This window comes from Falco punctatus (genome assembly GCF_963210335.1).
Source record: "Falco punctatus genome assembly, chromosome: Z".
In the NCBI taxonomy this organism is placed as follows: Eukaryota; Metazoa; Chordata; class Aves; order Falconiformes; family Falconidae; genus Falco; species Falco punctatus.
In genome coordinates, this window is record NC_137586.1 from 66,355,189 (window position 1) to 66,375,117 (window position 19,929).

At 38.2% G+C, this 19,929-nt stretch overlaps 1 protein-coding gene across 1 annotated transcript in view; it reads right to left on the reverse strand.

The window, feature by feature from the left end:
• The window catches only part of HSD17B4 (hydroxysteroid 17-beta dehydrogenase 4), a 68,127-nt gene that overhangs the window by 25,994 nt on the left and 22,204 nt on the right, over nucleotides 1-19,929 (reverse strand). The window contains exons 12-17 of the mRNA XM_080370922.1: nucleotides 16,158-16,264; nucleotides 15,517-15,750; nucleotides 15,034-15,085; nucleotides 13,679-13,750; nucleotides 12,078-12,181; nucleotides 8,235-8,300 (exon numbers count right to left, since the gene is read on the reverse strand). Of these exons, the coding sequence (XP_080227048.1) occupies nucleotides 8,235-8,300; nucleotides 12,078-12,181; nucleotides 13,679-13,750; nucleotides 15,034-15,085; nucleotides 15,517-15,750; nucleotides 16,158-16,264 (635 nt within the window). The remainder of the gene's footprint in view (nucleotides 1-8,234; nucleotides 8,301-12,077; nucleotides 12,182-13,678; nucleotides 13,751-15,033; nucleotides 15,086-15,516; nucleotides 15,751-16,157; nucleotides 16,265-19,929) is intronic.

Here is a 19,929-nt window from a genome sequence, read left to right on the forward strand (position 1 = left end):
ACCTAAGGTTTGCAGTTTTATGTTCTTAGTGGTCTGGACTATCCAAATATGATATCTTATTCCCTACATACTTTGGCCTCAGGAATAAGAACTACTAAAATGTTGAATTAAAACACTTTCACGTACACAGCTATGAACAGGAATAGGTGTAACAGCTATAAAACAGCACTACATCTTTTCTCCTTTCTCACCCCACATTATTCACGTCTTTACCCTTACCACATAATTTTCAAATTTAAAATCAACTTATATATTCTGGCATAGGCTTCACAGAATTTCAGCTGTTTTTCAGTAGCACGGCATATGTACAAGAAAGTCTTCCTTCAACCATACCTCTCAATCAAAAAGAATAAACCACTTTGGTTTGGGGAACTTCAAATGGAATAACAATTTTTAAAGGATATAATGCATAAATAAGAGGAGGAAACAGACTCCTGGTAATGGAGAGCTGCTTGTTTAAACAAAATGACTGCCAAGCTAGTATCTCCTCACCTCACCACATTCTAAAACAAAATTCTAGTATAATCCAAGCCCTCAACTGTTTTTCAAAATTGTCAAGATTAGAGTATGCTCTGATCTTCTCAACAGGGCTAAACGCGGGCAGGTGCGTGTGTGTATAAAACTTGAAATTAGTGTAACAACATGTACCAGCCTTTTAAAGAAATGACTAATACAAAGGGTCACTCGCTATACAGTTTCAGGGGTTTTGAGAGTATCATCTCTACATACTGAAATCTCTAGACAAATTATGAAAATTTTACGAAATCCTTGCAATGGCTTCACATCCCTTTGTTTTACTTGTATTACCATTTGTTGTTAAGTACTTTTTCCTGGCATGCTCTCCGTATCTATGAACCTACTTCAGCACTTCATTTGTTCTATCAGGAAACAAATTATTTATGCTACAAACAGAAAAAAAAAATCACCTGAGTCTCTCAGGAGACTCTCCTGTTCAGTTCTCTGAAGTTAACTTAAATTTACAGGTTTTCAGGCAACACTATACTATATATTTACAGAGCAGAGCATAAAAACCCCAAACATTTATCCTGTAACTAACTGTATTTTCCCAACCTATGCACATGTTTTCATCTTCTCTCTCATGTGATTTATTGCACTCATTCAAAAAAAAAAAAAAAAAACCCAAAACAACCGAAACTTAAAACACTCACCTTCTTATAACTCTTTTCTTCTCATCTATTCAAAATAAGGATAAAATCCCTTCAAGTAAGCAAACATAACCTGGAAATAACCAACTTTTTTTTTCCCCACCACCACAGAACGTTAACGATTACTTATTCTATCTATACACATAGAATCATAAAATCATTTAGGTTGGAAAATACCTTTAAGATCATCAAGTCCAACCATTAACCCAGGACTGCCAAACCATCACTAAACAATGTTCCTAAGAGCCATATCTACATGCCGTTTAAATACCTCCAGGGATGGTGATTCTGCCACGTTCCTGGGCAGCCTGTTCCAATGCTTGACCAACCTTTCAGCCAAAGCTCTCTGTTCAGCCAGGCAGGTCTTCTTCCCACTGGCTTGACTTTTGGTACATGGGGACAGCCGGCTCCTGCGTCTTTAAGATTCCCTTCTTGAGGAATGTCCAGCCTTCCTGCAGCCCTCTGCCCTTCAGGTCTGCCTCCCAAGGGGCTCTTCAACCAGGCTCCTGAACAGGCCAAAGTTGGCCCTCCAGAAGCCCAAGGTAGCAGTTCTGCTGAGCTCCATCCCTACTTCTCTGAGAATCAAAAACTCTTACCATTTCAGGCAGAGTGTCTTCCCTAGTTGGCTGACTCGCCAGCTGCATCAGGAAGTTATCTTCCAAAGACTCCAGGAACCTCCAGGATGGTTTCCTCTCTGCTTATTGTACTTCCATCAAAGAGCTGGTAAGGTTGAAATTCCCCACAAGAACAGGGGCTAGCAATCATGGGACTTCTCCCAGGTGCTTATGGAGTATTTTGCCTGCCTCTTCGTCCTGATTGAGAAGTCTGTAACAGACTCCTGCCATGATGTTGGCCTTCCCCCTGCTTTCTACACATAAACACTCAACCTTATCATCACCATCATTAAGCTCTAGACAATGAAAACACTCCCTAACATACAGGGTTACCCTACCACCTCTCCTTCCTTGCCTATCCCTTCAGAAGAGTTAATAGCATCCATTTATAGCAGCACTCCAGTTGCATAAGTCACCCCACCACGTTCCCATGATGGCAACTATGTCATAGCTTTCCTGCTGCAGAATGGCTTCCAGTGCCTCCTGTTTGTTGCCCATGTTGGATGCATTGGTGTAGATGCACGTCAGTTGATCCCGCCACCTTTTTGCAGGGAGAAGCCTTAATTCCTGTGTGACCATTCTCAGGTGTTTCTATGGTTTCTAACATATCAAATACCATTGCAGCTTTGCTACTGCATGGATTTCCATCCCCTACCTCCAGTGAGATGGCAGACTGCAAGACCTCACTAGCACAACATCCCACAAACATTGGTATGCTGCCCCCAGGCTCATCTCCAGTAAGCCTGGTTTTATTCCTTTCCTCCTTCAAATCTAGTTCAAAGCTCTTTCAATGAGCCCTGCTAACTTTTGTGCAAAGACCTTTTTTCCCCTCGAGACAGGTATATCCTGTCTGTCGCCAGCGGGCCTGGTGCTGTATAAACTGACCCGTGATCAAAAAACCCAAAATTCTGCCTGTGACACCAGGCCCAGAGACACATATTGATGTGCTGGCTCTTCCTGTTTCTTCCCTCATCATTCCCTAAGTTCTCTGAAAACACATACAAATATTTATGTACACTTGAAAACACAAATTAAATCTGTGTAGAGTAAAAGGTGTCTTTCCACAGGTAAGTATCGACATCCCAATTACACAGAAGCTTGTAAGGGTCTTATCACTCTTATCTTCAAAGTAAAGCATTGACTCATAGTACTGAACCTGTTGACAACTGGCAGAAGATATTTTACAGTAAGTTGTTTAAAAATTCATTAGGGTGTTAAATCTTTCTCATGCACCTCTTTCCTTCCAAGATGACTTTAATAAGTTTTTATTGCAAAGTCCAGTCTTTTACAACAAACTAGATTTGTGCGTAACTGTCTTCACAACTGTTTCCAGCTACATGAAGAACTGCAGATTTAGCTCAACTTGACACGGTGAAAGACTAAACTCAGGTAGCTAGAGGACAGCAAGTACGAGCAAGAGGACTGCATAACTGAGAATGCCACAGTGTCCTTCCCTTACTGAGTCAGTCTCAGTCACATGATGCTAATGACACTACTTGAAACACGGCACCAATTATTTTCTTCTTTTTCAGGGAAAATGGAAAAGAACTGTATTTTAAAAATAAAATAAAACAGCACCACTAAAAAGCAGTAATTTCCTCACAACGCATTGGGTAATGATCGATCTAGATATACCTGGCACAGAGAAGGGTTTACATAGCTTGCATATTTTAAATCCTATCAGATTAGTCTAGATATGAATTTACTAAATCTCTCTAAAAATCTCTGAATGAATAAAGGATCATTATATTCCCTAAACTGGCTTGTTGGTTGTTTTTTTCCTTGCCACTGCATCACATTCACACACACACACAAAAAAAAAACCAAACCATCAGATGCTATATGTCACTCCTTTAAATACTCTCTGTACAATTAAAATGGCTCCAACATTTATAAGCATCCTTACTTTACAGACTGGAAACCGTATGACAGCAGGAAAGGTCATAACTGTCAGTAGCACAAACCAATTCTGGCTCTCCAATTTAACATCTGAAGGTCTAATTCTTCAAAGCATCACATTTTTGAAGTACATTGTACAAGTTCAGAAGCGAGCTTCTATGAATTTCAATTTCAGCCAGTGATGCTTGGACACCCTCCTCCTAGTCTGACTCCTAAATTTCATCTTCCAAATTCCATCATCTCATCATCTCCTATCAGCCACTTACTAAGGAGCACCCATATCTGAGTGCTTTGGGATAGCGCAGTAACAGCTGCCCACAGACCATAAGAATTTTATGGACAAAGCAAAGAAAATCCTGTGCTGAAGAACAGCTCCAACCAGTCACCAACCATGAGATCATTTTCCTTTCATTACTCCTCTGAACACAACTTCCTGCAACAAGTAACACAGGAAAACTGACTTCCTATGCTATCTCAGCTCATGCCTAGAGCTCGCTCTGCCTGTGTAAGCAGTTCTTGAAGGTGAAGGACCAAACACACCATTTTTGCCCACATGACTGAAAACTGCATCATAAAGTACTGCATACAAAGGGGATTCTTAGAAACAAAGGAAGCTTTATTTGGTATTTTTATCTTTTTAGAGACTGCAACATTTAAAACATGATTGTAGTTTTCCAAATGAAAGCAACTTAAAAATGACAGGATATCAAGAAGCTGTTCCCCCAGCAGACTAGTAGTCTCAGTTTCATCAGCTCTGACAAGGATCTTAAAAATTCTTGAAAGCAAAGACAGACAGTTTTCCTGACCCTGAAAACTACAGAGCAGTGCTTGAGATACCAAAGTTACATGGAAAAGTACCTCTGACAGAACTTCATATGTGATAGCTCACATGACATTGAGACTTGAAGAGGGCACAGCTGCATTTACACAGCAGGTCCCAAAAACATGGTAGCCTTGAGACATCGTGTTTTTAAGAAAATATCTAAATGGTCTTTTCTACCTCTTTGTCACATCTATTTCTATCAACGTAAGTAACAAATACACAGAGTCAGAACTTAAAGTGTAAGAATGCTTTAGTGAAATATATGATACTGTTGCAAGCCAGGATAATTTTTCAACTGGCAAGCATTTCTTAAAATTGTTAAGACATTTTACTGAAATGAGCTGACATTAACAAAAACTTCAAAGTCCTACAAACTCTGCATGTTACAGCTTTAGTTTTTCCATGTAGACAACCAGAACAGTTAGCTTTCAGAAGCAAGCAGGAGGAAACACGTTAAAACTGAAATGACTTCTTGAAAAATTCCAGTTTATGGGCTACCGTTACACTATTCGACAACATTGTCTATTCTGAATATTAATTCTCATATTTGAAGATAGAGAACAGTTTATTACTTGGGAGGCAATCTGCACAATATCTGAACGCCCTGAGTTTTTCCACGAGAAAAAAATACATAGAAAGTACTCAACAAACTCAAGACTCCGTATTTGCTTCCTTCCTCAAAAGTGACTTGCATCACTCAGACATCACCAACTTTTAACAGCCACTGCAGCTTATTTTGTGTGCCATCAGAAAATTAATTCCCAATAAATCAACACATTTGGGAAGGAAGCAAAAAGAAAACTCTGCAGAGACACAGGTCATTCACTGCCTGTGACTGTTTATTGCATTAGGAACCATTCTCCAAAATCTGTTTGATTAATTTAAGGCCCTGGTTCAGAAACCAGCAGGACAAGAGTAGCTTATAGATACTAAAGCTCTGTAACTACATTAAACATTCCCTACAAGACTGAAATTGAATGATTAATTTCTTGCTAAACAGCTAATAGTCAAACACCCTCCAGACTCCTCAATTTTCTGTCAAAAAGTCTGTTTTATTCAAGAGATTTATAGCAGTGTATCTAGTAAAGCATAGCTCAGATTAGAGAGAGAACAAGCTAGAAAAATACGACAGCACATGCACATCTCTGCAGGGCAAGATGGAAAAATGTCACCTAGCTCTTTGCAGAAAAATTCCTGAACACAGAGAAGAAATGTTTCATGTCCTTCTTGAACAGGATATAAATTTAAAGCCTTTTAGAAGGTCAGATACTTCTAAATTTTTCTTAACCACTTTCCATCTTTAAGCAGCTTTCACCATCATGCTGCAACTCATTCATAAGCACTGGCTGGTGTTTAAAGAACTTCTCAGAAATGGGTACAGATCTGAAAGTGCTAAACATTTATTATACTACCTGCTAGTAGTCTTTGATACCACTGACCGAAAGGACTAGTTTGTTCTGCCAATGGTCACTGGCATAACACAATCATTTTTCAAGGAACTGTAGGTGTCTGTACCCTCCATTCTGCTGAACGCATGGTAAAGGGCAAAAATGGTTCTTAGCTCTCTGTTCCCATTATCCTCTTCACTAAGCAGTACTTCCTCCTGTCTGAACACATGTAAAAAACATTCTTCCTCTCAGAAAAAAAACCAGTGTAGCTGAGTTAGACCTGAATATAACTTTTAAGACAACCACAATCATTGACTTCCATGAAAGACAGAAGTCATCACAGTAAACATTTTTAAAATGTGCATGATGGTCTAATTATCTGCAAGTTTAATACATGATCATGCTATGAAAGCTAAAGGCAGAAAAAATATTAATTATGAAGTGCAGTTTAGCCATGTAATTGTGGTAATACAGAAACCAAATGTTGAATGTCACAACTATCACTGGAAATTAATACAGTCAGGTTAACTCAAATGTCATCTGCAAACTGACTCAGTCTGTCTCATACACTATAATAATTCAATAGCTGAATGGCAACAGTCATTTCTGCCAACACCTTTTTCATTTAAACACTAAAAAAAAACCCCATATTCAGAAACTTCAATGCAACTTGTGTGCCAGCTTCCATTTTCAACAGGATTTCAGGCAGTTATGTGTCATTCCACAGACACATAAATGTAAAATCTTGGTAACATTTCCCCAAGCTGTCTTTCCCATGAAAGTCTGTATTCTTGCCCATAACATTCCCAAGTTCTACACATTCCCCTTCTTGTACACAGGCATCATCACTTAAGCACAGATGCTACTGAATAATTTGGCAGGTAAAACTTGCAGTTCTCAATGTCCACTGGCTGTGGGTCCTGCAAGATCTAATTGGAAGGGAATTCTCTTTATATATCTACCTGTCAAAACGGATCTTAAAATAAGACAAGTGTGGTGACTATTCTGTGCCACTTCCTTTATTTCCTAAAATCAGTTTTGCAGTAGCAAAGTTTCCCAACTTCTGTGTTACAGGGTCACTACCGTCTTTTATCTCAAGAACTTAGCATTTTATACACAATAACAAGTCCAGGTGTAAGAGTTTAAGGCTCAGAAAGTAAGATTACTATATGAACAAGGGGATCATAAATGTCATCTGAAAATACATGGACCTGGAATCAATTCTGATACATTCAGAGGAGAATCTCAGCTAGGGTTCTAACATTCAAGTATGGGGTCATTAGGGTTGCTTTATCTTATCTAATACAGTGCCAGCTGCTAGACAGCACCTTCCACTACATTTAACCACCTCCCAGAAACAACTCTCTCACTGTTCCCTGCTCCTTGCTCACCTTGTGAACTTTTGATGAAGCCTATTTTAAAGAATTAGACATCTGTACCTCCTAGACCAATGCTGTGAATTTTAGGATGCAGCAAGTACATCAGCGATAGTAACAGAAATGCTTGGTCTCTTTCCTGGTTTAAGTGGGTAGGGCTAACCTGGACTTCAAGCACATGAATCAGCAGGGTAAGACCTTTAGTTACTTTGTATATAATCAGAGGCTAAGCAGACATTACAGTTACCACAATTTGGCTGACGCTCAACATTTTAATTGCATTTCCAAAAGCTATAGGCTGCTGCCATGACTAAGCTGCTTTTCAGAATATGACTCAGCCTAGTAGCTCCAGACTTTCCTGTCTTACTTGTCTGACACCTGCATATGTTTACCTTCAGGCAAGGTTATATTTATTTACTCAGGTTTTTACCTATGGAAAGTAGATCCCTGTGAACCAGCAGGACTGTGGAAAGATGGAAACGTAGCTAGACAGTCAGAATTTCAGGTTTCCCTGACTACTACTACTACAGAAATTTAACTTTTTCAAAACTGTGAACTTTAAGCACTTTTTTTTGTCACAAAGTGTTTGCTTGTACCATTTGTCATAAATTTCAGATTTCGGACATTTTTTTTTTTTAACTACAACAGAATACAAATGTTCATCATTCAATGTAGAATTTTGTAATGAATTATTATAACATTGCATCAGCATTACGGAAAGAATTCTTTAGATAGCACATTGAACACACTGTCATAATTTAACCTAGCACAAATTTTAGCTTCATGTTTATACATAGATTTATACAGGCACACACATATATACATATACACACGATATATATCTATATGGTATATATTATACATAAATACCTGAGGTATACTTGAAAATTTGAACTATCAGTGAACATCATGTAAGACTCCTTTCTCCAAAGTAAACATTTCCACACGTAAAGCACACAAAATTTTACCTGATCAGCAGTTGTGACATCAGAAATTACGGCATCAGGGGGTCTCTTCGGTGGATTCACTGTTACCTAAAGCATAAGCAGTAGCATTAATATTTCACTGCAAAAATCTTGTATCCACACCCATTCCAGAATATGTAAATTAAGTATAAAATGAAACAGCACTTACAAAGCTTTTAAGGTTCCTCTTATCCTTCCTACATTTACAGCCAAATAGAAAAAGACACCTAGGCCACAAAAAGTTTCTTAGCAAGGTTAGCTTTAAAAGGTCACAATCCTGAGACAGCAGACCTGGCTAACCAGTAACATGTTCACTTGTACAGCTGATCTGTTTGATTTAATTTCTTCCAAACTATCCAAAAAAGTTCAAGCAAGAATTATTCACTCAGAAAAACCAGCTGTCTCATACAACATTAGTGTTTTGGAACACGGAAACAGAAACGAAACTTTTAAAACAAAATTTAGAAAGCACAGTGGAGTACAAAATTATTTACTACCTCACTCATGGACTACATCAACTTCCAGCTCTTTTTCAGTTTGCACTGGTTTGTGGGTTTTTTTCAATCACATGCTGCACAATTTTGTAAAAAAAGCTGTTCCTTGCGCAATCTACAGGTTCATTGTGCAGTTTTGAAGATACAAACTTTACCAACAGACTGACAGAGAACATCCTAGATCATGATAAACACAAAGAACACCATAACCAATTCAAAGCTATTGAAGTAGCTGAAATCTTTTTTCACCCCTTTTCTTCTCACGTTTTCAAAACAAACAAGAAAAAGCCCAAACAAAGATAAAATGGCATAAGTTCATTAAGGAAAGGAAGTAACTTGACTCTTACCTGTAGTAATTCTTAGTTTATGTAAGCTCTTTACCAAATAAAAGGGAAATCAAAAGAAACTGAGTGCTTTGTAGTTTCACATCTAATAACGGGAAAGGCTTTTCCCTGTGTATTAACAGCAGACTAAAGCCACCTCGTCAGTGGAAGACTTGATAACATCACTGTTGCTTCTGTCACTTTACAGAACCACAAGCGACCCACACATTAATCCGTTTGATAACAAGGATGCCACATATCATCTTCAAAACAAGAACCACTTGCCAATCTGGTTCCAGTTGGTTTAAAGAAAGTCAACCCAACCTACTAAGCCATTAAGACATTAAAACTAGCTGACATAACTAGGGAAACCCCTCTACCAGTAGGGCAAGAAAACCCCAACTCAAGGGACAGACAACTTACACAGGGGGTTGCTCATCACAGACCTCAACTTGGAAATTTGTCCTCTTTAGTTTGCAGACACAGTAAATGTGTAAAGTGACAAAAAGACACATACTAAAATATGTCTGATCAGCCTGGAATGGCTTTTTGGCACAGAAGGATAGGAAAGTCTTTTTAATTGGAAAGGTCTGCGAAGACAAAGCAGGAAAATTTATTGTTTGAAACTGGCCTCTTGCCTGCAGAGTCGTCTCTTGAATTTGCTATCACTGTGATGCCTTAATTACACTAAATTTGGGGGTCTTCCATCTCAGGAAGAACTGCTGCCTGAAGCAGTTATTATTCATATTTCAAAACATAAAAACATTTATATAGCATTTTCATACTTCACTAAATAGAGTGAAGAAGTTACAGTTGCCAGAAATGCAATGTTTAACTACAAATTGTCAAGGCACTACACTGGACTCACTTGTGACACCACTTCCTTTGAACCACTATTTTTTTTTTAATGCATTATTATAAAATCTGATTACAAAAGAATTAAGTGTTCCATCAAAGACCTTTATACACTGTTTGCAGTAATATTCTGTGAATTTGTTATAGTACACAGAGGCTTTTCCCATTTCTCTGAAGCAGCAGGCATTTCGAGATTTGGTTTGTAAAGTTACATATGGGAGAACTGTTATATAACTGATACAGATCTAATAAAAAAACTTATAAATTTAGATAAAAAAAATCCCAAAGAACACTACCTACAGTATTACAGATGTGCAAAAAGTAGACGTTTCATTATAAATTTTTAAAAATACTGAGCCTAAAATAGCCTCTATTCAATTGACTGTTTATCACTGTAGTGCCTCAAGCCCCCAGTTCACAGTAACAGTATCTGGCCATAGCTGGCGCCACCCTTATAGACAGTACTGAAGGAAACAAAACTTTTCTATCAGATACCTCAATAGCTACTTCATGGATTTGGACATTCACACATGTGTTCATGTGACATTGCTTGTCATTTGCCAACTCTCTCCCCACAATGCAGGAGTTCCACCCCAATGGAAGTGAGAAACTCTAATGTTACTTCTGTTTTCCTCTTTATCATTTCCAAACCTCTTTCACGTGAACACAAACATTCATAAAGAGCTACACCTACAGATCTTTTCTAAAAATTGCAAGTTCAAACATGATACCACACATCTGAGTACTTCTCAGCTTTCTACTAAGCTAGTCTTTTTGCTAAAGCACATCTTGCAATATTAATATATGATCACACCTATTAGCACAAATTTAATGCATGACAACAAGTCACTAAACATGAAGACTCTCTGTATACGTACACACATAACCACCACTAGGTATCAATTTATGTTCAAATATAAATAGTCCCTCTACCGCCTTAAACATAAGCCAAGAAAACCTCTGAGGTGGAGCAGCAGAACACACTGTAAAGCTAAACTGACGTCACACGGATCACATATTCCCGATTGGAAATGTAAGCAGAGAGGCAGAAATTGAAATGTGATCATGACAGCAGAGCTGAGGCAGGTTTAAACCAGGTTATGAGCCTAGTTGGCACAAACCAACAGCTCAGCAGTAGGCCCTTTAGACAAAAGTATCTAAAATCTCTGCTTGTCACTCTCTTTGCTGCCCGTGCTCAAACTAGGCCAGCCAAAAAATCTGCTCTTAAAGCTACGTATAAGAGAGGTAAAGCTCATTAAATCTACTTGAGAAAACCAAAACTTCAAATAAAGCCACTTACCTGTTCTTGTTGTGATCTAAAAGATCTCTAAATTTTTTTCAGATCAAAAGTAGATTGAGAAAATATAACCTTTCCCAAGCTAACTTTTAACAAGCAATTAGTAACTTTCCTCATCTGCTCATTTATGAAGAGTGTGACTGGGAGTAACTAAGTACGTAAAATCAAAAGACATGAAGTTTCTTTTGTTTGCAAAGCCTACATTTGGGTTTGCTAAAACCAAGAGTCAATAAGACTTGCCAAATTGGACAGTTGAACTGACAGTATATTCCATCTGACCTACAGAAGTAGGATTTTATGAAAATTAGCACAGCCCAAAGTACAACATGTAACAGATTCTACCACTTCTGTGGAATTAATTGGGTCAAATCGGGTCGAGTACAGACTGCTACAGAGTCAACTTCAAAAAACCCTCTTCTAAAAAATCTAATACAAATCCTCTAGAGGAGTGTTCTGTCCATATCATGCATTTTATATGAATATCAATTTTATTTTAACTTCAGACATAGTTTTCTAAGTCCAAGTCCTGAAAATTTAGATTCTAAAAGTTTTCCAGAGAATCTCCTATTCTGTTTTCCACTAGGAAATTCTGTATCTGTAATTTCAAACATTTGAAGGTAGGAATATCTCATCAGTTGTATGTTTAGCAATTAACTTTCCTCCCTAACTGTCAAAACAAAACCATCAGTCTCTAAGGCTCTGAACAGTACCTTTCCATTTCAGGCTCTTCAATGAACCGAAGTCTTTAAATTCCATTTGAGTTTGTACTGCCACACAGCTCAAATGCTAGTTTATCCTTCCTAGTTCATATAGCAAGTCTTTTTCTTGCAGTGCAGTCAGTAGTTTTAAGGTTTTCTTTGAATATGTGTGAATATACCTTGGCCTTTTCTGATGTTCGTTTTCCACCAAATCCTCCAGCTCCAACAAAAAACAAAGAGAACTGATTATAACACACTAGGTCCTTTCCACAGTAGGTATTCACTGAAAGACAATAAAAGAGGAAGGTCATACACTGTCTTCAATCCCCTTCTTCATATAGCTAGCATTTGTGGTTACAAGAGAAAAGTCCAGCTGCAAATATGACAAAGCTCATTTTAACAACTGAAAACTACGACAATGGTCACGCTTTCATGTTGCACTGTTGCAAGTCACTTCCTGACTCGTGAAGACTAAAGATCTTTTTCAAATAACATTATCATTAACTTTATCTATATGAAAGCATTAAAATTTAAAAATGAGCTATCAAAATACTGATGACATCCAAGGTGCCAAAAACAGTCAACAACAGAGTGCTGAAATTAGTATTTATTTTGGCATCTCTCACTGTGTTAGCAATTTATTTAAATATGATACAATTGTGCCATAAAATATGATGGTTTAGAAGCTATTAAGAATCCCTAGTGTGCAAAGCACATTACCAACTCACACAAAACATGCCATTAGTAGTTTTTTCATACTAGTACTACTATAAAAAGAGCTTCAGAGCAAGCTTTAGTTTAAGGTCACCTGTTCCTTCTTTTGAAGAAGTTAAACTTCTTACACTGAACTGAGATTCAACTTCCTACTTCCAGTTCATGCCTATTTCCCTCCCTTACACTGAAATTTTCAGTATTGTTAATAATATTAATTTCCAGTTCTGGAAGAAATTTAAAAACCACTAAGACTCTGCTCACAGAAAGAAATTCTGTGTCTTGCAGAAACAGACAAGCTTAATGTTAACCCAGTATAGAAGCAAAACACAGCTAGAAGGAACAAAGGGGACAGTAAAGCCCTTTTTACACTTTTATCTGTAAACTGAAGGAATAAAAGGTCAACAGTGTTTAGAGATTCACTACCTATTAACCTACTCCCTCAAACTAATTTCCCAAGGGACCTTGGTATAACCAAACCTGAAGATACCAACGTTCTGAAAACAATTCATCAACATCCAGAGACATTCTGATCCTTTAACTTGGATTACAAGAGGAAGGAAATGGGGTTCGGTTTTGTTTAGAAAAGAATAATGTAGACATAAAAAAAGAACACAAGACATGCTCTTAAAGATGGCTGGTTTGCAGATGAGTCTACACAACATACACATGACTAACCTTTGGAAACCCACCCCACAAAACGTATGCACACACCCCCTTGCTGAAGGCTGCCAGAATCTAAAATGGCTGCCTTCAGATAGGACTAAGTAGTGCTATTAAAGAACTTTGTTCAGTTTGCACAGTGCACTATTCCACCTACATAGGAAAAATTCAAACGTTCTCTGCAATCTTTTTCCAAGTTCTTATTTCAGTATGTTAACTGCCCAAGAACAATTACATTATACATTTACACAGCTATTGCTAACTAGCTCGCTTCTCAGCTTTCACTGAGATTTAATAAGCTAGCAGTCTTTACTGGGATAAGGCTGGCAGGTATTGGTACAGCTAGTTAAAAACTGAGCCTGTCAAATTTTACCACATTCCCTCGAAAAATTATAAACCTTCTTACCATCTATAAGCAAGACTGCTCCTGATCCTTTGTCGAGAATATCAGCAATGGTTGAAACTGAAGTTAACTGCCCTGTAAGAAAAGAATAAACATATACATGTTGTAAGGGTTTGCTTCAGGAACAAAGTCGACACATGACTCTTTATGCTTCCTTACTAACAATAATAATAACGGTAATAATAATCATAGTGGTAGTCACAGTAATCACAATCATCACAATTATAATAAAAGTGTCTGGGAATCTTTGCAAATCTTCGTTTGTAGATGTAAGAAATTTTTTTATTATTATTATTTTTTAAGTCTTGAGGGTTTATTTAATAGAATCTTGCTCTAGTTTACATTTCGAACTAAACGCAAATTGCATTTCAGACTCAAACACATCACTGAACTTTACAGATAGCTCCAATCCCTTAAGGATTGTCCACAAATTCCAAGGGGGTTGAGACAGTTAGTGTTCTACAGAAGCTCAGCTCAGCTGAGGGCCTGGGCCTGTGGGTTTACTAAGTTTGTCCCTAAAGAGGTTATTGCTCTGGAGAGATATGTAAACATATATGTTTACATAATCAGCCTATGGAATGGAAAGTCCCGGCAATCCATTATTAATTATCAGACTTCTTTGAAGTTACTACAACTCTCACACATCTCCTTTTTGTTTCAACAAGAAATTAGGCCACTTATTTGTGGCTTGCAAGATTATTTCTTTCCTTCTACCCACTGGAAAATTTAATTTTTAACAACTACTAATGAAGAAATCCTGACACATGCATGCATATCCTGGATGAGCCTAACAAGCACCTCTCAAGTGCTGTTATCCAGGAAAACACTGAGATGTATGAAAAGAGCTTGCTACTGCAGTAACTAGTATCTTGAGAATTTTGACAGGAAGAAAATTAATTGCTTTTTAACCTCCTCATCAAGATGTCTATTCCTCCTTTACATCCATAATTTAAATCTTATCTATTTACAGGCACACAGATGCAACCAATGTTACAGAATTTTTAGATAAACATCCCAAAAGTTCTACGATACAACTTTACAGAAAGAATTGTAAGTTCTGCTCATTTAGTATCAAATTATTTGAGCAATACACCAGAATGTAGTGTATTTGCTCACTATACCAAAGATCAGGCGTGAGTTTACTAACTATACTTTAGGAAAAGCAGCATCTGATACCAAGAACACAGTTTCAAAATTCCTTCAATCATGCAATAGGTTGCCTCTCTTCTGCCCTTCCCCTTGTAAAACGAATATGCAAAAAATCCAGCTGCAAACACAGCTTTCCTAGTTCCGTTTATAATATGGCTACAGGAACTGTTTCATAGTGAAAAGCAAATCAGCAACACTAAAGGACTGACCTGAGGTTGGTAATGGTTTATACAGTTCCAGATATTGCTCACCATGCAGCATCTATGTAAAGAAAGGCAGTGCTGTAACAATCAATATATATTATATTGCTTCCCCCATCACAATTGCAAGGAAATACATAGTTATTTTAGAAAGTGTTCAGAACAAATAAATTAAAAAAATGCAAGTTTGTTTTGTATTTTCAATTTCATCCCCAGCAGAAAGTATTTTCAAAGAAACTTACAAACTTCTGTGGTTTAATAAAAGCATAGTGAACACAAATTAAAATTTAACAAAAAATTGATCATTCATACCACCTTGGGCTGATACAGGTTATACAAGTGAAGCAAATTAATAATTTCTTAGAATATATACAACACACTGAATCTTCCTTTTCTAAAATAAGTGGAACTTATTAATATCACAAACATACTAAAAAAGTAATCTTACAGTTATATAAACCCAACAACATTTGATACTTGACTCTTCCATACCTTTGCGATATCAATATTTAGTCCTGGAAGAGAAGGAATACCATCAAACATCGAAGTCTGAGCAGGAATTACTCCAAAGCTGGGTAAACAGCAGAACTCTTCATTTCCTTCAAAAAGAAATTTTAGGTGATCTGGATCCTTAGTTGACATTCCCACACCAAGGGCATACAGAATAGGCTCTAAGCGAGTATATTTATACACGTTGGTAGCCAATTCCCGGCCAACAATGCTTGCCTGGAAATTAAAAGTCAGTATAAAATAAAACTTCACAATAGTTAATACTGCATTTGACTTTTTCCTGTAATTCTCCTATTAGACAGAATTCCAAGCCAAAACCACACTGACCAACAAGACCCGTTCCCCTGCCCCTCTTCTGAACAATACCCTAACTAAAGACACTTACAGAACTTACAAGAACATGCATTCAGCATTATTCAGTCTATTTAGTCTTAAGTTTTCCCATCATCAGTAATAAAAAGTGGAGCCTGGAGATGTTTCTTATTTTTCTTCCTCACTTCACAGTTTAAAACCCACATTTACTCTTGCAGACAGCAAGCCAGAGTAGAAGCTGATCATGCAACACAAATCTCTGCTCACAGTTTTCACCTAACTGAGTGCATCTGGTAGACATAGGTACTTGCCGTGTCAATAGACGAAGAGGCCACTGATCCAGAGCTTGTTGAATTCATAGAAACATTCCCCTGAGACTCTATGTGACTTAGAGCATCATTCAATACGCTTATGGACTCTAGAGAAAGGAATTGAAAAATAATCACTTACAAATAGCCATAAACGAGACATTCCAGTTAGACACACAACAAACATGCCAGCAAATGAGATATAGCCCAGTACTTCTCAACTTAAAACACAATAAATATACAATTGCAAATTGAGCACAGCCCTGCATTTTACAGGCATTTACACAATAGTCGATGATAAGTGATCTCTACACCAGTTCCATCTGTTCTGCACCCAGCAGTCAACCATGACACCTATCTAATTCAAGTGCCTGAAGCATAACCGGTGCTATATGCCACCATTCAAGCCAAAAGGAGTATGTCAGTAAATACTTTGTTTTATTCCCTGAACCATAGTGTTGAAAGGAGAAGATAACATGCATTACGTTTCAACTCACAAGTATACACTGGAAAATTAGTACTGCTTTTCTAATCTTGAAAATTATTAGCAATAAAAGAAACATCTCATCTGGCAGTTACCCTCTTTCCCAAGTCACACAGATAAGCAAATAAATACATCTGAGCTTGAATAATGGCAAGATTACACGTGAGATGTTGCATGGCTGAGATACAGAACTCAGCTATGGTAAAGGCAGGCCATCAAGAACAGCTTGGTCCTTGAAGCTCAATGTGGCTAAAATCAATGTTAAACATTGATGTGTTAGAAAGTACCAAACAAAAAGTGGGAGAATCATGCACAGAAAAATAAAAGTGATTAAATTGGAGGAGTGTAAAATCATTATTTAACTACCTTAAACTTGGAGCTGATCCCCTCCACTTCAAAACCCCTACACTTATACTGACTTGCACTGCTGCTCAGACTAACACTGTTGTTGCTCTATTGCACTGCATCCCCCTAAATATCCTGCAAGTTAACCACACACTCTCCTGCAGAGTCTCCATGTCCTGAACTATTTCTTCCTTCCTAGTCTCACTGCCAGAATCTTCATCCCTTTTTGCATTCATGAAAAGAATGAAGGAAAAGAAATAATGAGCTGCTGGGAAAAGTAACAGACTGTCTCCACCTTTCTCACATGAGCCAAAGAAAGACTTTCACATTGCCTCAAGCAAAAATACAGTTTTGACCTCCAAGTAAACTTGAATGTTTCCTCAACTTTTCACATTCACAACCTATTTCCATGCAGGAACACAACTATCATTCTTAATGGTGAAATCCAGAAAAGATTACCAACATGTATCTTACATGCAATGACATCATTAAGACACATTATAATCTGTAATTTAATAATGGTGCAGAATATTACAATCTCCATTTAACAAGTTTTTCTTCCAGAATATATGATATGACTGGCTTCTTAAAGTGGTGAGCTGGCTAGTGTCTGGCTGAACACTAAGGAGATAGCAGAATCACAAAACAGTTTGGGTCAGAAGCAACCTTTGAAAGTCACCTAGTCCAACTCCCCTGCAATAAGCAGGGACATCTTCAACTAGATCAGGTTGCTGAGTCCCATCTAATCTGACCTTGAATGTTTCCAAGAATGGGGTATCTATCACCTCTCTGGGCAATCTGTTCCAATGTTTCACCACTCTCATCATAAAAAGATTTCTTCCTTACATCTAGTCAAAATCTACTCTCTTTTAAATTAAAGCCATTACCCTTTGTCCTGTCACAACGTCCTGCTAAAAGGACTGTCTCCATCTTCCTTAAAAGCTTTAAGTACTGAATGGCTGCAGTAAGGTCCTCTCCCTGGAGCCTTTTCTCCAGGCTGAACAATCCCAACTCTCTCAGTCTTTTGTCACAGGGCAGGTGTTCCAGCCCCCTGATCATTTTCGTGGCCCTCCTCTGGACCTGTTCTAACAGGTCCATGTCTTTTTTGTACTGAGGACCCCAGAGCTGGACACAGTACTCCAGGTGGGGCCTCACCAGAGAGCAGAAGGGCAGAATCACGTTCCTCAAGCTGGGGCCACACTTCTTTTGATGCAGCCCAAGATACAGCTGGGTTTCTGTGCTGCAAGCACACACTGCCAGCTCACGTCCAGCTTCCCACTCACTGCTATCCCTATGTCCTCCTCTGCAGGGCTGCTCTCAATCCCTTCATATCGCAGCTTGCAGTGATACCAGAGGTTGCCCTGACCTAGGTGCAGGACTTTTCACTTAGCCTTGCTCAACCTCATCAAGTTCACATGGGCCCACCACTCGAGTTCTTCCAGGTCTCTCTGGGTGGCATCCTGTCCCTCAGGCATGTCAACTGCACCACTCAGCTCGATGCCCTCTGCAAGCCTGTGAGGGTGCACTTGATTCCACCATCTATGTCACTGATGAAGATATTAAACAATACTGTCTCAATATGGACCCCTGAGGGACACAAATTGTCACTGATCTCCATCCGGACATTGAGCTGTTGACCACTACCATCTCGATGCGACCATCCAACCAATTCCTCATCCACTGAGCAGTCCATCCATCAAATCCACCTCTCTTTCTATCTTGAAGGAACGATGTTGTGGGGGACCACATCCAAAGCCTTACAGAATTCCACAGAGATGACAGCTGTATCTCTTCCCTTGTCCACTTATGTAGTCACTCCATCATAGAGAGCCACTAGTTTCATCAAGAAAGACTTGCCCTCAGTGAAGTCATGCTGGTTGTCTCGAATCAGCTCCCTGTCTGCCACGTGCCTTAGCATAACTTCTAGGAGCTTCTGTTCCACACTCTCCTCAGGTACAGAGGTGAGGCTAACAGGTCAGTAGTTCCCAAGGTCCCCCTTACTACACTTTTTAAAAAGTGAGATGCAATGGTGTTCACCTTTAATGTCACAAGCCTCACCAAAACTATTTTTTTAAACTTTGGCTTACTGTTATACTTGTATCAGCAACAGCACTTGACCAGAATAATTTAATAACACCTTTATTGATTTTCAAAGTGTACGTGTGCAGAGAAAGCTGTCTTTAAGGATAGAATGCTCTTTCAAGGACTCCTGGATTTATTTCTTTATATCTATGACAGACATCAACCACATGAGATATGTCTACACTTCTAGGCCCAAATTTCTTGAGATGTATCAGCAGAAAGTATATGTTATGCTCTGTGTTTCAAGGTGGGTTTCACCCTTTAATATCAAAGCTACTTTTAAAATGCCACCTTTCTGGGGTGCCTGAAAAGCTTAAGCGAGCTATTAGAATATCACCAAATACAGGCAGCAAAGCAGGGTTTTTTTCTTTTTTTAATAAAGACAGAAGGGAAAATGTTAATCTCTTTTTTTGACCCCAGAATTACTTTTCCAGTTACGAATCCCAGTGCTGACATAGTTCTTTCACCTTCCCGGGACTGTTAGAGCAGCATGCAATAGAAATGTCTCAATTTATTGTTTCAGTTTTCACCACTCTTCTACATCCTGGCATAAGAAAATGGACTAGTATAGCATTAGATTTACAGTAATATTCTAGCAGTTGACCAGATATGAATCTTTCACATGAGGCAGGGTTACACCTTCAAAGAAAGAGTAATTAGATTACTGCATGAAGAAGTACAAAGTTATAATCAAATACATTGTTACGAGCTAACAAAGCAATATGAGATTGCTGAAAAATAAAGATGAAGCATTACAAAATCACTAAGTGAGGTTCAGACACTAGTAAGAATGATTTCAACAGTCTTTGTTTTGTATTCATTTTGAGTAGGGAAAGTAAAAAGAGAGGGGGAGGTAAGCACAGA